Source organism: Phocoena phocoena, chromosome 14, assembly GCF_963924675.1.
Source record: "Phocoena phocoena chromosome 14, mPhoPho1.1, whole genome shotgun sequence".
In the NCBI taxonomy this organism is placed as follows: Eukaryota; Metazoa; Chordata; class Mammalia; order Artiodactyla; family Phocoenidae; genus Phocoena; species Phocoena phocoena.
In genome coordinates, this window is record NC_089232.1 from 10,141,860 (window position 1) to 10,161,851 (window position 19,992).

The 19,992-nt window shown below is 41.3% G+C and overlaps 1 protein-coding gene across 4 annotated transcripts in view; it reads right to left on the minus strand.

Moving 5' to 3' along the window:
• The window catches only part of BUB1 (BUB1 mitotic checkpoint serine/threonine kinase), a 41,778-nt gene that overhangs the window by 10,068 nt on the left and 11,718 nt on the right, over window positions 1-19,992 (minus strand). For all 4 annotated transcript variants that reach the window (XM_065890752.1, XM_065890753.1, XM_065890754.1 and 1 more), the window contains 10 exons: window positions 17,566-17,822; window positions 15,731-15,789; window positions 14,287-14,415; window positions 14,077-14,187; window positions 13,240-13,339; window positions 12,199-12,280; window positions 11,047-11,221; window positions 6,362-6,449; window positions 2,316-2,551; window positions 1,018-1,161 (listed from right to left, as the gene is read on the minus strand). In XM_065890752.1, coding sequence (XP_065746824.1) covers window positions 1,018-1,161; window positions 2,316-2,551; window positions 6,362-6,449; window positions 11,047-11,221; window positions 12,199-12,280; window positions 13,240-13,339; window positions 14,077-14,187; window positions 14,287-14,415; window positions 15,731-15,789; window positions 17,566-17,822 — 1,381 coding nt within the window. The remainder of the gene's footprint in view (window positions 1-1,017; window positions 1,162-2,315; window positions 2,552-6,361; window positions 6,450-11,046; window positions 11,222-12,198; window positions 12,281-13,239; window positions 13,340-14,076; window positions 14,188-14,286; window positions 14,416-15,730; window positions 15,790-17,565; window positions 17,823-19,992) is intronic.

Consider the following 19,992-nt stretch of genomic DNA (forward strand, 5'->3'; position numbering starts at 1 on the left):
AAGTCTATATACTGTAATGATTACAACTATGTGGGGACGGCAGTAGGAGATTAGTGGTTGCTAGGGTTTCAGGTAGAGGGAGGAAGGGATGAATAGATGAAGCGCAGGGGTTTAGGGCACTGAAACTGTTCTGTATGATACTGTAATGACAGATGCATGTCATTACACATCTACTGTAATGACAGATGCATGTCATTACACATCTGTCAAACCCCACAGAATGTACAACACAAAGAATGAATCCTAATGTAAACTATGAACTGTTGTTAATAATAATGTATCAATATTGGCTCATCAACTTTAACAAATGTACCACACCGATGCAAGATGTTAATAATAGGGGAATCTGTGTTGTGTGTGCATGTGTGTGGAAAGTACATTATGAGAAGTCTTGCTCCCATTGTTATCCACATCTACCCTGTTTCCCCTCCCACTAACAATTAACCATTTTTATTAGTTTTGAGTACCCTTCAAGTATTCTCTGGAAATACTATCGAGTACGAAGATATATTATCTTGCCCCTTTTTAAGAAATAAAGAGCAGCATATAACACTAGCCTGCCCTTTCACGTAGAAGCATGTTTTGGAGATCAGTCCCTAGCTGTACAGAGTGAGCTGTAGTTTACTGTAGAGATGTCCCATAATTTATTTAAGCAGTCCCCTTAGATGCCTACGTTGTTTCCAATCTGTTGCTTTTACACACACCTCACTTTAAATATATCCAAGTGTATCTGCAGGAAATTCTTAAAAGTGATGTCTGGGTCTAAAAGTATATGCATTTAAAATTTTGATAGCTATTGCCAAATTGCCTTTATAAGTTATAGTCCCAACAGCAATCGAAATCCTACAGTCATGGCTTAACAAAATGTTATCATCTTAATACTACAGATAAAACTTTTTACTGGAAGTGGGAGAGGGGGTGGAGGGCTAGGTGTGAGGGTGGTGCCAGGAGGAAAAAACATCAACTTCCCACAGAGAAAAGAAGAGTTTAAAGTTTTATTACCCATATGGTTCTTACCCAGTTGAAATTCAGTCTTCGGTTTGATGGCTGGAAGTTTACATTGCCATTCATAAGTATTTGGATAGGAACTCACTGGTTTAGAAAGCCCGGATAAAAGTTTGACAATCAACTCATCATCCCAGGGATTCTCAACAGTGAAGTCTTAAAGGAACAGGAACAAAAAAGAAAAGGAATTCAGTATCCAAGACTTTTACCAAATAAATCATAGACAAAGCAAGTGGAGACATTCATTAAATAAGCTTTCAAAAGCCTTATCTTTAAAGAGCACTGATTCAAATAATAAAGAACCATTTTCAAAAGTCAAAATGGGTACTTCTGCACAGTTCATTATCTGTCATTTTAGAGCTACAAATTTAAATCAATATTCAGTTGGGACAAAGGAAATTAACACCAAGGGCATCTATTCTAGATTTTGCCTTTAACACAATTATGGGTACATGTCTTAAAGGCAAACTTGGAGATTAGTTACTTCTAACATGATCATATATGTATTCTTTAAATTGCTTTATTTATAAAACACGGCTGCCTTTTAACGCATACTACCTACGTGCAATTTGTCTGTATGAGATATACTTTGGGTCCACAAAGACACAAAGAGAAACCGTTTCTAAAGGGAAGAAAAAAGTTTCTGCCCAATTTAGAATGTTATAAAAAATTCTATTAGTGGCAGTTATCAAAGACTAACCCAACATGACTGATATTCACTAGTGCTAAGCAGATGCGGGACACTTTTCTGAGCCCTTGATGTTTACTAACTCACTTGGTCCTAACAGTAAGACCCTAAAGTAGGTACTGCCAACCCCTCCACTTTATAGAAAACAGGGCCACGGAGAATTGAAATAATCTTCGCCAAGATCACAAGACAGCCTAAGAGGGGGAGCTAGGATTAGAATCTAGCTAGTCTATCTCCAGAGTCTGTGCTCTTGTCCACTGTTAAGATTGTTTCTGTGTAACCTTGGGGTAGGGGTGGGGTCCTCTAACCCTGAGCCTGTTTACTTTTCTGTAAAATGGGGATAACAGTATTAAATTAAACGCCTGGCATAATGGGCCCTCCAATTCCAGTTCTCTTTTCCAACAGTAGTTATTTTGATACCTTTTAAAATTAAAACAAATTAATTAGTCCTTCAAGTGTGTTACTGTTGTGTGCACGGTGAAACAGCATGCAAGTTTGTCTGAACTTGCGTTCTTCTCAATGGCATTCAAGGCCCTGCTCTTTGAGCTTCTTTCATGGAACAGCTTTTAACAGGTTATTGTCCTTATTCAGGGAACAATTAAGAAGGAGCATCTGTTCACACCTGGAGCATCGATATTTCCAAGCAAGCCTGTCTGCATGGGTTCTGCCTGGAACCTGGCATTGGCGTCTGCTGGATCCTCTGCAGGGGCAAAGTCAGGGTCTGTGAGTTTACAGGCCTTGAGGCCCCACTCCGCCTCGCTGGTCAGCACAGCTGCAGCAGGTTGGCTCAGACGGAGCAAGGATGCTGAAGAGACATCTGTGGGGAACGCTGGTTCTGGGCTTTTCTCTTCAATCGGACTGGATGTGTTAAAGGGACAAGATAAACACATATGATTACAAGCTTTATTGGGTTTGAACACATAAAAATCCCACAAAACAGTTTCCTTTTCATTCTAGGAATGAGATTTCAAAACTGCTTTACAAAGAGCTTATTAAGGCATTTTCTTCATACAAACAAATATATGCAGATACACAGCTCATACAATATGAATAGAAATAAAATAAACAACGTGGTAATATATTAAATAGGTGAGGTGACACATTGGATATTCTTTAGTAGGAGATGTTGGTAGGAAAGGGTTTATTTTCTTAAGTTGTCTTCTAGGCATCACTACTGTAATAGGGACTGAATATTTTATTCCAAAAATGGCTTCTTTTATAACACTGAAACAAACAGAAAACGTCAGCCATAGTCCAACAGCCTAACATCAGTATATTTCTACACACACACGCACACACAATCGATCCTCATTCCTCAAGGATTCCATACCTGTGAATTCACCTACATGAAAAATTTGTTACCCCAAACAACACTCATGGGGCTTTTGCTGTCATCTCAAGACGTGCAGAACAATGAAAAATTTGAGTCACTCAACATTTATGTTCCCAGGTGAGGTCGAGCAAGGTGACGCTCTGCCTTCTCATTTCGGTTCATACTGTAAACAGTGTCCTTTCACAGTATAGTTAGCGATGTGGGGTGTTTCTTTTTCTTGCATTTTTGTGCTTTTAGTTGGTGATTTAGCTGTTTAACTGTTCCCCAAGTGCAGTGCTCAAGTGCTGTCTAGCGTTCCTAAGTGCAAGAAGGCTGTGACGTGTCTTGTGGAGAAATTATGTGTTGGATAAGTTTCGTTCAGGCATGGGTTACAGTGCTGTTGGCCACAAGTTCAATGTTAATGAATCAATAGTAATATATTAAATAAGTGTCTTTTTAAAATATAAATTTATTTTATTTATTTCTTTTTGGCTGTGTTGGGTCTCGTTGCTGCACATGGGCTTTCTCCAGTTGTGGTGAGCGGGGGCTACTCTTCGTTTCGGTGCACGGGCTTCTCACTGCGGTGGCTTCTCTTGTTGCGGAGCACGGGCTCTAGGCGTGTGGACTTCAGTAGTTGTGGCACGCGGGCTCAGTAGTTGTGGCTCACGGGCTCAGTAGTTGTGGCTCACGGGCTCTAGATTGCAGGCTCAGTAGTTGTGGGGCACAGGCTTAGTTGCTCCCTGGCATGTGTGATCTTCCCAGACCAGGGCTCGAACCCGTGTCCCCTGCATTGGCAGGCAGATTCTTAACCACTGAGCCACCAGGGAAGCCCTAAATAAATGTCTTTAAACAAAGTGCTGTGACCACAGGCCTGTAGGATCCTAACTGTGTATTTCCCCTAGAAGCAATGGGTCAGTATTTGCTAATTCAGTGTTTGCAGTGATTTTATAGAAAAGAACCAATGCAAATAACAAGTTTGGACTGTACATACGTCTCCACACACATATTCTCTCTGCACCTTTAGATTCACATATCTACAAACAGATGCACGAGTATGTATTTTTATACAAATGAATTCATGCAACTTCATGTTGCATTTTTTACTGCTTGACACAGGCATTTTTCCTACCATGAATTTTTAAAATAATAAACTAATTTTGGAATTTAGATTTAAAGAAATGTCACAGAAATAAAAGAGAATTCCCATATGTTCCTCACCAATTTCCTCTAGTGTTACCAGGTCACATTAAAGTGGCTCTCTTGTCAAAACCAATAAACCAACCTTTGTCATATTACTATTGACTAACCTCCAGACCTTGTTTGGATTTCGCCAGGTTTTTCACAAGGCCCCGTGTTTGCTCCAAGATCCAATCGGGGACACCATGCTGCATTAGTTGTCAGCCTCCTTCCTTACTCTCTTCTCCTCTGTGACACTTTCTTAGTCTTTCCTAGTTTCCTAAGACCTTGTCGGTTTTGAGGAGTACTGGCCAGCTATTTTGTAGACCGTCCCTCAATTTGGGTTTCTCTTGTTTTCCTCCTGGCTAGACTATGAGTATTGGTTTGGGGAGAATATCACAGAGGTGATGCGCCCTTCTCTTCCCATGACATCACCATGTGTCATCACGGGTGACGTTAGCCTGATTATTTGGGAAAGGTGGTGTCTGCTGGGTTTCTCCACAGTTCTACTGTGGGTTTTAATGCTGTACACCATTTAATCCAGTGGATGTGTGATGAAGTGTAACAATCCCCTTGTTCTTAGATATTGAACATATTTCCAATATTTTATATTACAACGAAACAGATGTGTTTCCAAACCCATGTACATTGCTACTAGCAACATGAGTGCCCAAATTACTGTGGGTGCATAAACGATGAATAAAATCCCTTTCCCTTCTCCACAAAACTGTGAATTTTGTTTAACTTTCTAGCTCTCCCCCTTCTCCACTGAAAACTGAAAAGGTAAGGTATCACTGTCATCAATGCTTATGATAAAAAATGGCTGTATCTAGACTGGGAGAATTATGAACATGTGCTGGGAATCCATAGATTCAGGCTTCAGGTATAATGATTCTCGTAATGGGCCTGTCCCTGGCGGGGACTCTGGAAACTAAATCTATGGAGTTGCAAGAGCCACTGACTCCCTGGGAATAAGGTTTCGAAGCTAAGGAAGCCTCTGTCCCTGGGTGTCTCCCCACATGAGTCTTGTTTCCTTGCAGCTTAACTGTCACATGCAGTCAAAGACAATAGTTTCTTGGACAGTATTACCCTGCTGGCAACAGTGATTTTTGTCCTATATGCATCTAAATTAATCTTGTGCCAAGTGTGGTTTACGGTAGTCTTTGGGTCGTTTATTTAGCCCTCTGGATCTGGTTTCCTCATCTATAATGCTGGAAAAGAAAAGTTCCTACAATTAAAGTTATTATAAGGGTTAGTTAAAGGTGCAGTACATGAAAAGCATTAAGTGCTGTGCAGGAGTATAATAAATACTCAGAAGACTGTAGCTACTTTTAGCGTCTATGACATTCACCAGACTATTCAAATGTGGCAGAATTTTACTTCTGCAAAGCATTAGTGTATGTATGGGAAGTCTGCATTTTGCATCAGAACCTAAGAGGCTTAAACATTCTATCTTCTTCCTCTTAAAGGAAAGTTATAGGACTTCCCTGGTGGTGCAGTGGTTAAGAATCCGCCTGCCAATTCAGGGGACATGCGTTTGATCCCTGGTCTGGGAAGATCTCACATGCCGCGGAGCAACTAAGCCTGAGCACCACAACTACTGAGCCCACGTGCTGCAACTACTGGAGCCCGTGTGCTCCAACTACTGACGCACCTATAGCCCGTGCTCTGCAATAAGAGAAGCCACCGCAATGAGAAGCCCACGCACCACAACGAAGAGTAGCCCCTGCTCGTCACAACTAGAGAAAGCCTGTGCGCAGCAATGAAGACCCAACACAGCCAAAAAGAAGAAAAAAAAAAGAAAGTTATTGATTTTCTCAATTATAATGGGTATACAGAAGCAGTTAGGTGTTTGCTCAGTTCTGCAATAGTCTTTATATGTCACAGTCTTTGGCTGGCAAGAGCATCTGCAGTTCTGCTCCCCAAATCAGTGGAAGTCAGTCACAGGAACAGTCTCCCCAGGGATTCTCTGATACCCCAGCTGCTTCTCTCACTGCCCTGACGTACCAAGTGTCATTGTATTTATATGTACAGACAGTACCTTCTGACTTAAAGCTCTGAGTTGATAAAAACTCTGGCAGCCCTTAAAGAAGGGCTGGAATGAGGTATTCTATTACAGCTTAAGAAGCAAGCTAGAATGAAAAGGGAGACAGACAGGACCACATGCACCCACACAATACCTGAACTTTCTCTCTTTCAAGGGTTCCATCTTGTTTCTTTCACAAGAATTCAAAGTCACATGGGTGTACTGTTCTGCTACCACATTTTCTGAAATATACAGAAAAGTAGAGATGGGCATTATACACACACATATGATTTTATATGGTTATAAAGTCCAGGATTCCTTTTTACACTGACTTTCATTATAATTTCAAAATAGTATTCCATGGTAAAATGTACTATGTTTAAAAAATGGGGAAAAAAATCACTTAAAAAATTCTACCGTTATATGTGAGCGTTTCAACCTTATACATCTAATCCATACAATCCTTCAAGAGAAGAGTCCAGAGGGCAGCAGGTTCACCGTGGGAGGATGACCAGACCACGGGAAGTTACGGGTGGCAGTGTGCACACCCTGTTTGAGGAGAAGCCGATGCCAAGGCCATGGAGAATAAAAGGCTGAAATGCTTGTGGAGGGCGGAGATTTTGGTGTCTTTCAGTCTAACTTGCCTTATTTAGTCAGCGTTTAGTTGACTGAACTGACTCAGAGGTTCACACCAGAAAGCAACCTGGCAATACTTACTATCACTCCCTTTAATTAAAAAAAGAAATCTATCTATGGAGAGACAAACTAGATAGGGCAGAAATACAGAGCATACTTCTACCAAGTGATGCTAATATAATATAGAGCCAACTATTACACTAGATGAAATTTTATCAGATACTGCTTCACTGAACAGGTGCTACCACTTTTTAGTACTAGAACATTAGCTTCTATTTATACAATCAAAGTGGCAAATACACTAAGAAAGGTCAATATTGACTTTATGAAAGACTCTTGACTGTTAAACAGATTAGGTTTTCCAAATTGAAATAGCTTTAAATTTTTAGAATTAATGTAGCAAGTCTGTGATAGCACTTGGCAATTGTCCAAGTTTCAACTAAATCCTCCTTTAAAATTCAGGAAAGAAATATATTTGGTTAGTACAGTAAGAAAAAATGTTTACTCCTTAGTTAAAAACTTTTAGGCCTATAGGCTCAGACTTCACATTACAATAAGCTTTCATCCAGGGGAATGAAATTCTTTTGCAGTTCTTTCACTATTCCTTCAGTGAACAACTGCTATTAAAAAAAAAAAAAAAATGCCAGCAGTGATAGTGCTTGGCTAGTAAATTAGCAGAAAAAGGTAAAGCGGTCCCAGATCTCATAGCACAGGCATACTTAGAGATATTGTGGGTTTGTATCCAGACCACTGCAATAAAGAGGACATCACAATAAAGCGAGTCACACAAATTTTTTGGTTTCCCAGTACATATAGATGTTTTTTGTTTTTGTTTTTTTTTTTGCGGTACGCGGGCCTCTCACTGTTGTGGCCTCTCCTGTTGCGGAGCACAGGCTCCGGACGCGCAGGCTCAGCGGCCATGGCTCACGGGTCCAGCCGCTCCGCAGCATGTGGGATCCTCCCGGACAGGGGCACGAACCCAAGTCCCTTGCATCAGCAGGCGGACTCTCAACCACTGCGCCACCGAGGAAGCCCAGAAGTTATGTTTACACTGTACTGAAGTCTTAAGTGTGCAATAGCATTATGTCTAAAAAAAAACAGTGTGCATACCTCAATTAAAAAACAGTTAATTGCTAAAAAATGCGAACCATCATCTGAGCCTTTAGGGAGTTGTAATCTTTTACGACTGGTGGAGGGTCTTGCCTCGATGTTGGTGGCTGCTGACTAATCAGGCTGGTGGCTGCTGAAGGCTGGGGTCATCGTGGCAGTTTCTTAAAATAAGACAACAGTGAAGTTTGCCACATCGATTGACTCTTCCTTTCATGAACGATTTCTCTGTAGCATGCAATGCTGTTTGATAGCATTTTACCCACGGTAGAACTTCTTTCAAAATTGGAGTTAATCCTCTCAAACTCTGCCGCTGCTTTATCAACTCAGTTTATGTAGTATTTTATATCCTTTGTTGTCATTTCGACAATTTTCACGTAAAGCAACTATACTCCAACAAAAACTAATAAAAAATAAAAAAAAATAAAAAACAAAACAAAATAATCTTCACAGCATCTGCACTAGGAGTAGATTCCATCTCAGGAAACCACTTTCTTTGCTCATCCATGAGAAGCAACTCCTCGTCCATTAATCTTATCATGAAATTGCAGCAATTCAGTCACACCTTCTCTCCACTTCTAATTCTAGTTCTCTTGCTATTTCCACCACATCTGCAGTTACTTCCTCCACTGAAGTCTTGAACCCCTCAAAGTCATCCATGAGGGTTGGCATCAACTTCTTCCAAACTCCTGATAATGTTTTGACCTCTTCCTATGAATCAGAAATGTTTTTAATGGCATCTAGAATGGTGAATCCTTTCCAGAAGGTTTTCAATTGACTGCCCAGATTCATCAGAGGAACTGTCTATGGCAGCTATAGCCTTATGAAATGTGTTTCCTTTTTTTTTTTTTATTTAGGCTGCATCAGGTCTTCGTTGTGGCAGGCAGGATCTTTGCCGTGGCATATGGGCGTCTCTCTAGTTGAGGCGCGTGGGCTTGGTTGCCCCACAGCACGTGGTATCTTAGTTCCCTGACCAGGGATCGAACCTGCGTCCCCTGCGTTGGAAGGCAGATTCTCTACCACTGGACCACCAGGAAAGTCCCTGAAATGTATTTCTTAAATAATAAGACTTGAAAGTCTAAATTACTCCTTGATCCATGGGCTGCAGAATGGATGTTGTGTTAGCAGGCATGAAAATAATCTCATTGTACATCACCATCGGAGCTCTTGGATGACCAGGTCCATTGTCAATGAGCAGTACTATTTTGGAAGGAATCTTCTGAGCAGTATGCCTTAACAGTGGACTTAACATATTCAGTAAAGCATGTTGTAAACAGATTTGCTGCCATCTGGTTTTGCTGCTCCATTTATAGAGAATAGCCAGAATAGATGAAGCATAGCTCTTAAAGGCCCTAGGACTTCTGGAATGGTAAACAGCATTGGCTTCAACTTAAAATCATCAGCTGCATTAGCCCCAACAGGAGAGTCAGCCTGTCCTTTGGAGCTTTAAAGCCAGACCTTGACTTCTCCTCTCTGGCTCTGGAAGTCCTAGATGACATCTTCTTCCAATATAAGGCTGTTTCATCTACATTGAAAACCTGCTGTCTAGTGTAGCCACCTTCATTAATGATCTTAGCTAGCTCTTCTGGACAACTTGCTGCAGTTTCTGCGTCAGCACTTGCCGCTTCACCTCGCGCTTTTGATAAGGAGATGCCTTCTTTCCTTAAACCTCACGAACCAACCTCTGCTACCTTCACACTTTTCTTCCGCAGCTTCCTCACCTCTCAGCCTTCAGAGAACTGAAGAGAGTTAGGGCCTTGCTCTGGATTAGGCTCTGGCTTCAGGGGATGTTGTGGCTGCTTTGATCTTCTATCCAGGTCACTCAAACTTTCTCCATATCAGCAATATGGCTGTTTTGCTTTCTTATCATTTATATGTTCACTGGAGTGGCACATTTAATTTCCTTCAAGAACTTTTCCTTTGCATCCACATGGTGAAAGAGGCCTACCTGGGCTTTCGACACGCCTTCCTCACTAAGCTTAATCATCTCTAGCTTTGGATTGGAAGTGAGAGACGTGCAACTCTTCCTTTCACTTGAACACTTAGAGGCCACTGTAGGGTTATTAACTGGCCTAAATTTCACTATTTTTGTGTCTCAGGGGAGAGGCCCGAGGAGAGTGAGGAAGACAGGGAATGACCAGCGGGGGGAGCAATCAGGGAACACACACAACAGCCATTCACTAAGTTCACCATCTGCCGTGGGTGAGGTTCGTGGCACCCCAAAACAGTCACAATAGTAACATCAAAAACCACTGACAACAGATCACCATAACAAATATAACAATAAGGAAAAGTTTGAAATATTGCGAGAATTACCAAAATGTGACTCAGACACAAAGTGAGTAAATGCTGCTGGAAAATGGTGCCAGTGGGCCGCTTGACACAGGGCTGCCACACACCTTCAATTTGTTAAAAAAAAATCCAGTATCTGCAAAGTGCAATGAAGTGCAGTAAACAAGGTATGCCTGTATTTATTTTGCAGGATCGTATTTAATAGGTAATAATTATCTGTATTCAATAACTGTGTCATTTGTTAAGCTTCAGTTCATATGTATAAAGATCTTTGATATGAGAATGTTATGTTTGGGGAAAATAAGGACCATCTGTGAGTTTTATCAGATCACTAAAAAATTTTTAAATATGATTTTCCGAGTATAGTACTTGGCTACATCTCTAAAGTAATAAAATTTGTAGATACATATCAAGGATTAAAATTTGCTGTTTGTTACTCTTACCAAATTAGAAAATAAAATGTTCATATTTTTAACATTCAAGTCTGTCTGTAGGGGCTATTTTGTTTGTTGTAAAACATGAAATAAAGCTATAATCCCATACAAATGGGTTGGACTTTGTATCTTTGCCTTTAAATGCTTCTATAGATTTTTCTCCCGTTCTACCTAAAATCTAAGTTATCAAACTTTTAAAATGCACATACACTTTAGAAAGACATTATGCCAAAACCAAAAACCGTATATGTAATAATACAGTGAATGGATTTTAAGTTTCCTCTTTATGATTTTCAAATCTTCCAGAAGAAAACTACAATAGTAAAAGAACTGAAGTTGGCAGAAGACACTAAGATAGTGTAAGGCACACCTTTATCTTCTAGAGGGTGCACTGAATCCACTGGAAGCCTGTGGAAGGGCGTAGATGCCAGCTGTGCAGCAGACGTAAAGTCTCCCGGGCTCTTGGGACTGGGAGCCAGGGTTTTGTTGCAGCGGACACCCCACACGGTTGAATCATCCAAAAACTCGTCAGTGTGAGGTACTTCCTACAACGAAAGAAGAACGGAAAAAAAGTAGCAATCTCCTTGTTTCATAGATGAAATTTAACACATTAATACTTTTTAAGATTCAAAAAAATGAGGAATTTTAATTTTTTCGAAGAAATGGATGTAACCCCTGGCTAACACAGAGCCAAGGACATCGTGGGTCTGTTCTTTTCCCCAGAACTGGGACACTTCATCTTTAACACACTCCAGCAGAGTTATATCACATGCAAGAGTCACGTTTCGTTTACCAATTTTTACTTTTTTTTTTTAAAAAGATTTATCATTCATTTTATTATTTATTTTTGGTTGCATCAGGTCTTAGCTGCGGCACACGGGATCTTCATTGCGGCACACAGGCTTCTCTCTAGTTGTGGCACAAGGGTTTTCTCTTCTCTAGTTGTGGCGCGCAGGCTCCAGGGCACGTGCGCTCTGTAGTTTGCGGCACGCAGGCTGTCTAGTTGAGGCCTGCGAGCTCAGTTGCCCTGTGGCATGTGGGATCTTAGTTCCCTGACCAGGGATCGAACCCGTGTCCCCTGCCTTGTAAGGTGGATTCTTTACCACGGACCACCAGGCAAGTCTCTACTTCTTTTTTTTTTTAATTTGAAAAGTCTAGATTTACAGAGGAATTACAAAGATAATACAGAGTTCCCATATAGCCTGTATTAAACTTCTTAGGTCTAGGAAAAATATATATGCCCCCAGTGGTTCCTCCTGTCTAAAGGGGAGGCTCTCAGAGAGTAAGGATCATTATCAAACTTATTTTTCAGTTTCTATATCTCTCTTAATGTGTGGTGCATAATAGATTTGCAAATAATTCTAGAATAATGTTCTATAAAACTTAATTTTCACATAATACTTTATTTTTTCAGCACAGTTTTTTAAATACACCACCTCATTTGACTGGCACAAGCATTTGGTAAAATTAAAAGAAAAGGGTTGCGGGACCCATTTCATGGATGAAGCAGAGATTTACTTACATTTGGTTTTGAAGTGCACCTCCACGTTGAGCGTTCTCCAAAGGTCCTGGCTCCCGTGGGCTTATTTTTAGGCTGTGGTAATCTAAGGAAAGATTTGCAAAATTACAAACAGCAAAATATGCTAAGGAAATAAATTCTACCACTTAAGTTAGTGTTAAAAACATTCTCCCCTTTTCCTATTTAGTTAATATTTATACACATATTTCTTACTTTTACAGCAAAACTGAGTGCAGGTTGAATTAACTTGACGATGTGTATAAAAGTAGATCTACAGTTACTTAAGCGAGGGTGGAAAATACAGAACTTTCTATTGCACTTTTAAGTTTTTTTTTTTATTATTATTTTATTTTTATTTTTTTTGAGTTTTAAGTTTTAAGGACAAAAAAATAGTTAGGGCCGTGGCCAACAGAATGGCATGGATGCCATACGTTTTATTTCTTATTCCTAGTGCTTGGTCTAGCTACAGAACATGAACCTCTTCTACACCATGATACCTTTAGTTCACACCTCTCTTTCACGGTTTAAATTATTAATGGTGAAACTTCCTCGTGCTACCCTACTCTACCCTGATGGGGCTCAGCCTTAAAACAAATGTTCTCTGCAGTGTGACCCAATATAAGCCACTTCCTTTTCTACTTTATCAATCCTGCAAATATATACAGAGCACGTATGGATACCTGTACTGGTGAATTCATTTACAGCGAATACAATTTCAAACCTATAGGATTCCTTGGTTCTCTGATGATTTATCACCATACGGTTTCCTTTTGTAACAAATACTTTTGTTATGGAAGGACTACTTTCTTGTAACCCCCCGGAACTCTGCAGATCTGGAAAAGAACTTCAGCAACAATCTCCAAGCCATGTGGTCAAAAGGCTCATCTGTGGCAGAGCTGGGGCTGGGGCCCAGGCCATTTGATCGGCAGGTCCTGTTCTCTCACCAGCTCACCACCTGGACTCCTGAGGGGTTCTCGGCACTGTCCCTGTCACTATGGCAACATGCATCTCCCCCAGTGTTGTCTTAACCAGATATTTCTTTACCCATAATTTTCTTTGTTTCCATCTTCGAACACAGGAAAAGCAGAGGACAGAGAAGAGATAATCTTATTGACTCCCCACGCCCCAGAAGACGTTGCATTTTCTGCAAGGGTAAACAATTGGAGTTAATTATTAAAATAGGCCCAAAACACTATCCTTTAGGTGCAGCTTCAACTACAAATAAGAAAATGGAATAAGAGCTACAGAAAACAACTGATGTCAGTTTTTGAAATACTAAGCAATGAGGTAAGTCACTCTGCAGTGACATGAAGGGACTAACTATGGTCACAAGGGTTAGCACGCGAGCCTCCGATCTCGAGTTTCTGCCACGCATAAAGCAGCGTTCGCCGTTCTCCTAACACACTGCTATGGTCACTGACACTGAATAAAGCTCTCCATGTCTTTGCTTTCCTACAATGAGGAACTAAGCTCTTAGCTCTATATTTATCTTCATCGTGATCTCTCTCTGGCTTCCAGCATAAATCCTGACTCTAGACAAAGGTGGGCTAGTCCTGGCTCCCAACACTCCAGCCCGAACATTCCTCTACTGGGCAAAGCTCAAGTATCCGTCAACTACTCAGCCCTTCCTGGCCATTCCTACCCATGCAGATTTTGTCCTTCTTTAGCACTATTTATTATTTTTTAAGAAACAAACCAAGTCTAGGGCACATACTGAATACCTTGCCAAACAACATTGTATTTTTTTATTTCACAAACTCCATGCCCTTATGTGACAAGCTAACCAGGGCCAGGACTACTTCTTGTATAATCCCTGCTATTTCTGTGGGCAACCACCCACAACGCTATCCACTTAGTAGCTATTAAACAATCTGTTATTACTCTGAAACTGGGCTTCAAATGCATCTTCATTTTGACCTAGAGATGGCCATTCATCTTTGTCATCAGAAACATCAGGAAGTGTAGGAGCCTGAAACATATTCATGATGAAACCTTAAAAGAATAGAAAGAATAATGGTAAACATGGCTGCAAAAGAGCTTTCATTAATTTGTCGTCAGATGCTACACATTCAAACAAAAGGCCTTACATACCTAATGCTTCTTTTGTGTGCACGGTGGGTGACGGCTGCACTTTGGATGGCGTTGCCTGAACCAGTCCCAGTGATGTGTTAGGAGTTGTGTGAAAAGAATTTGTGTTAACAACCTTCTGTGTTTCACACCCTATTAAAGAAATGGGGACAAAATGCAGCATCAGTAGAGAAACCAGAATAGTTTAGAAGGCACAATTTAAGAAACTTATTATACTTATTGTACATTTTTATTATTCTTGATAATCCTCACTAAGGACTTCCATTACTATAATGCTTCCATATCTTTCATTTTTCTCTTTATAATAGTCCCACGAGGTAGGTAAGGCAAGAAGTATCCGTTTACAGAAAAGGAAATAAAAGCTCAAAGAGATTAAGTGGCTTGATCTAAGATCATATCAAATTAGCAGACTGGTCATAAATAGCCCTCTTTGCTCCACTATACCCCAGAAGTAGTTAATAGTGACATTGTATATCTTAGGATTGACTTTCCATCTCCCTCAGCCGGGCCCAAACCATGGCGAACACGGCCCTGCACAGCCTGAGCCTCTCGGCTCCCACCTCACCTTCCTCCTCCTCCCCTGCTGCCTGTGGCCACTGGCCGCTCTGCTGTGCTCCAAACAGTTCAGGGATATTCCTGCCTGAGGGCTCTGCCCTTGCTGCTCCCTCCACCTGAACCAGGTTTCCAAGGGCTGCGTGGGATGCTTCCCCCGTCAGGTCTCTACCCAGATATCACCTTCTTTATGAGGGTCTTTCCCAGTTGCCCCTGAGATTTCAACCCCTGCCCACCCCCCACGCCCCAGCCACACTTCCTTTCCCCCTCTTCGTGGGTGGGGATTTCTGTCCTTTCTGTTCGCGACTGCATCTCTCACTACCTAGGACAGTGCCTGGCTTCTACTAGTGCTCAGTTAGGTGCTGGTCAAATGTAGGTGTCACTGCTTTTTTCAAGTAGCTCTGCTCCCACTAAACTGTCATTGGAAAGGATGGCACAGTACATGAAGGAGTGGGGGGAATGAAGACCCAATCCAGGTGTCTTATTTTATTTATAAAACTTACTTTTATGCAAACACCTCTAACAAAGTAGTACCAAACGGAAGTATAACACTCCTAATTAAACTTTTAATCACCTTTCCGTCTTCACAACATATTAAAGATGACTCTGGTTTTAGATTAAATCTGCTGAGAAATTTAATAGGAAAGTTTTCACAAATCAAGTTTCCAAAGGATTCCAACTAAGATGTGACTGTCAAGTGAATTTCTACCTTTATTTGAAATGGTCTGGGGTTTAACTAACCCCTGCCTTCTAAGAACGGGAAAGCTGACACCCAGGTTCATTAAGGCCTGAAGCCTTCATGAACTGCAGCCACCAAACAGACCCTTGAGCGACCTGGACGAGTCTGGGCAAACAGCTTAGACAGCAATGTATTATATCAATAGTTAAACATTACCTTCTTTTATCTCTGCTCCACTCTGTGGCTTGAATTCATGAGTACTTTTATTCATACACCTGGAAGAGAAAACTCTTGAGACACAATCACTCTCAAGAAAGAACAGTAAAAAATGTCAGCAATTACGAGCCTGTTGTTAAAACACAGATGGGACTGCCTAGGTCTACAGTGTAAGTGAATAAGATGTTTTATGTTTTCTTTCATTTCCTTTTGAGGACAATAATTCTTACAGATAAAGGCCAGGTATTCACGTTTGCTTGACATAGTGATTCTGTACTTTAACACCCGATAATCATTCATACACGAGGTTCGAACGATCCCATTTATTACACAGGCTAAAGGGCTAACCCCCAGCTCCGGGCCTGCTGTCCGGCACCACTCTCCTGCTCTTGTGACGTGGGGAAGCGCTGGCGCCTTCACCACAGGGGCCACCTCTCTCGTGATGGGCAGGTAGCCACAGTGCATTGTCCTTTAGACTTCAGCAGTTATCAAGAGGGGAAAAAATGGTACGTGAGACACTTACATCACAGTTTATTTTAAGTACAGTTGTGATAGTGGACCTCATCTGTCTATTTAACACTGCTTCCCTTAATGGACCCTGTGAGGGTATAAAGTAAAAAGTGCAAAGCACTTTTAATCTTACAAATCCCCATTAAACTGTCATAAAAACATGAGTTTTATAGAGATACCAGAGAAAGGTGCCCTTTCTCTGTCATGGTCAGCCGTCTAGGCCACTGAGAGCGTGAGGGGGGTACTTTCAGTCCCTTGCCTAGGCTAAGGTCAGGGTCAGTTTGAAAGGCTTCTGAATGATCTGAATGTTCATTAGGTTAGAGAGTTTCATAATTTTATAAGGTTCAGCTGGACACGCTGAACTGTGTCTCCGGGGGCCTGTCATTGCTGCTGTTGTGACCATCTTATTGTTGTGTAAATTAACTACTAAGAACTAATGAAGTCACAGCCCCACACAACAGTCCTCTTTTTACATACATGGTTTGATACAGGACACAGGTCTGAATTATTGTCCTAATGTGGCTGAAAAAGCATGATCACTTTAAATCTTATTTCCAGGAGAAATCATTGGTAAAAGTTAACCTTGGACATTGAGGAGAACCAGTACTTGAGAACCATAATCTGTGCCAAGGGGTTTAGCCCAAGGGGAGGGTGTGAGTTACATTGTAGCTTTTATCTTTTCCAATAGATCAATAAAATTTTTATGTTTAAAAAAGAGAGAGCACCAAAGTGACTGAAGAGGAAAATATAAACAAGCGATGCGACAATAATTGTAATTTCTGTAATCTAGGAAAATCCCTCAAAATTGGAGAAAAAAACCTCCACAGCAGTGTATAGACATATTTTGGCATATTGTGTAACAGACATTAATCCCAAACTGCTCCCGGTGCAAAGATAGAAGGAATATGAGAAGAATATATGTCAAGGAACTATCTGGATTGTAATGAACGCCTACATATCTGGATTGTAATGAACGCCTACATATGTTCAGTCAAAGCCAGTAAGCAAAGGCAATTTCAGTTTAACAGCTGTATATTCTTCAGTTACAAAAAGATTGTTAAGTTTGAGTGTATCGAAAAATTATAATTCAAGAGGGAAGTATGAAGTAAAACAAATACTCTAAAAGAAACAATAAGTGAGGCTGAAGATTTGGGGCTAATGTTTTGGTAACTTGTTTCTTCCACTACATGCCCATCTAAAAATTATTTTGAAAAACAAGACTCATCCATCATATTTACACATTGCTCTTGATATTGCAGGTCACGTAAAGAAGCCGTCAGACACCATTCACATCACTATCATCTCTAGGGCTACCTTTGGCTTACCTGGCATCTTTGCTGGCCACCGTAAACATGGCATCTGTCACTGGCTGGGCTGCCAAAGGAAGCTGGGGAGTTATACTCTGGGTGACGGCTGGGGACACCAAAGCAGCGGTGACAGTATTTGCCATAAGTGGAACAACAGATGCCTCTTCGGGTGTCTCTCCTGCATTCTTTGAGGTCTGCTGATGGACAGCTGGAAGACTCGGAGCTCTCAGTTCCTGCGGGGAGCCTGTGTGTGGCCCCATACATGCTGGGCTGACCTTTCATGGTAAGCAAACAAAAATAAAGCCATGAGGTCCAGACTGCTAATTAGATATTACAGCTTTTCAAAGAATGGCACCTGTCTTCTTCAGTAGATTCCTTTCCTCCTGAGCCAGCTCCTTACCCCTCCAGGTATTCTGAAATGAACAGTCAACAACAAAGGCCACTCTACGCGGTGGATGCTTCCGTAGCTTCTTAACCACACACTCAACTGGCAGCTCATACTTCTAACCACTAGAATACCAGCCCTGGGGCTTCCTTGGTGGCACAGTGGTTAAGAATCCACCTGCCAGTGCAGGGGATGCGGGTTTGAGCCGTGGTCCGGGAGGATCCCACATGCCACGGAGCAACAAAGCCCGTGTGCCACAACTACTGAAGCCTGCGCAACTAGAGCCTGTGCTCTGCAACAAGAGAAGCCACCGCAACGAGAAGCCCACGAAGCCCTCGCACTGCAGCGAAGAGTAGCCCCCGCTTGCCGCAACTAGAGAAAGCACGGGCGCGACACCAAAGACCCAGTGCAGCCAAAAATAAATAAATAAAATTTTAAAAAATTAAAAAAAAATTTTTAAAATAAAATAAAATAAAATAAAATAAAATAAAATACCAGCCCTGACCATTCATTAGTATTTAAGAACTGGCACATTCCTGCTTACTTAATTTTGGGAAAAGACTAACAGTCAATGTTACCAAATGCTCATAATGGTGTTCCTTCTATTAAAATACCCTTAGCAACCATCTTCTCTTTAATGAGTAGGAAACACGAATATAAACTGCACTGACTGCCACAAAAGCACGGCTCACAGTGGGAAGGACACGGGCCCTTAACTTAAAGTCTTTGCTTTTCTACTCACACGTACTTAGACTGTACATGTACACTCCTATGTTACCAAGTTAAAAGACAAAGAGCGGGATTTCCCTGGGGGTCCAGTGGTAAAGAATCTACCTTGCAAGCAGGGGATGTGGGTTCGATCCCTGGTCAGGGAACTAAGATCCCACATGCTGCGGGGCAACTAAGCCCGTGCGCCACAACTACTGAGCTTGCACACCTCAACTAGAGCCTGTGTGCCACAAACTAGAGCCCAGGTGCCCTGGAGCTTGCGAGCCGCAACTAGAGAGGAGAAAAACCAGCACACCACAACTAGGGAGAAGCCCATGTGCCACAAGGAAAGATCCCGCGTGCCGCGACTAAGACCCAACGCAGCCCAAAATAAATAAAATAAATAATAAATAAATCTTAAAAAAAAAGACAGTTAATTTCCCACCATAGAAAAGTATTCTCACAAATTGTTAAGAAAAGCACCAAGGGCTTCCCTGGTGGCGCAGTGGTTGAGAGTCCACCTGCTGATGCAGGGGACGTGCCCCAGTCCGGTAAGATCCCACGTGCTGCGGAGCAGCTGGGCCCGTGAGCCATGGCCGCTGAGCCTGCGCGTCCGGAGCCTGTGCTCCGCAACGAGAGAGGCCACAACAGTGAGAGGCCTGCGTACCGCAAAAAAAAAAAAAAAAAAAAAAAAAGAAAAGAAAAGCACCAAATATCTAGGGCAAGAATAGTTATTTCACAGACAAATGGACAAAATATAAAAAGTTTATTCTCACTAGTCATCAAAAAAGATAATTAAAAATGACCTATAACATTTTCTCACCTACCAAATTAGTAAAGATTAAAAATAAACATAATATTCATTTCTGAAGAAATACATTAAAAAAATAATAATCAGACTTTCTCCACCAGATATCAAAACATACAACAATGCTATAGTAAACACACAATATGGAATGATCAAGAAGAAACCTATTGACTAAAACAAAGAGACAGCTATTTTAGAAATGGATCTTATACCTTAAAAATTTAGTATATGGTAAGATATTTTAAACCAATAGGGAAAGGCTGAGCTGGTAAATAAACGATTTAGGGACAAATGGAGATCCATTTGGCAAATATATCCTTATACCACTCATATACAGAAATAAGTTCATAAACAGAGGCTTCTGGTTAAAGACAGTAGCTTAAACATGTGCTTTATCATCCACGTCCTCCCGAAACCTCACCAAAATGACAGTAAAGGAATCCTAACCCCTAAAACAGCAGCTGGAGGAGGCTGATCTCCAGAGTTGTTCAGAAATTTGAACACATCTCAGGATGGACGTGAAGGTGGAGCTGAAAACAGGAAT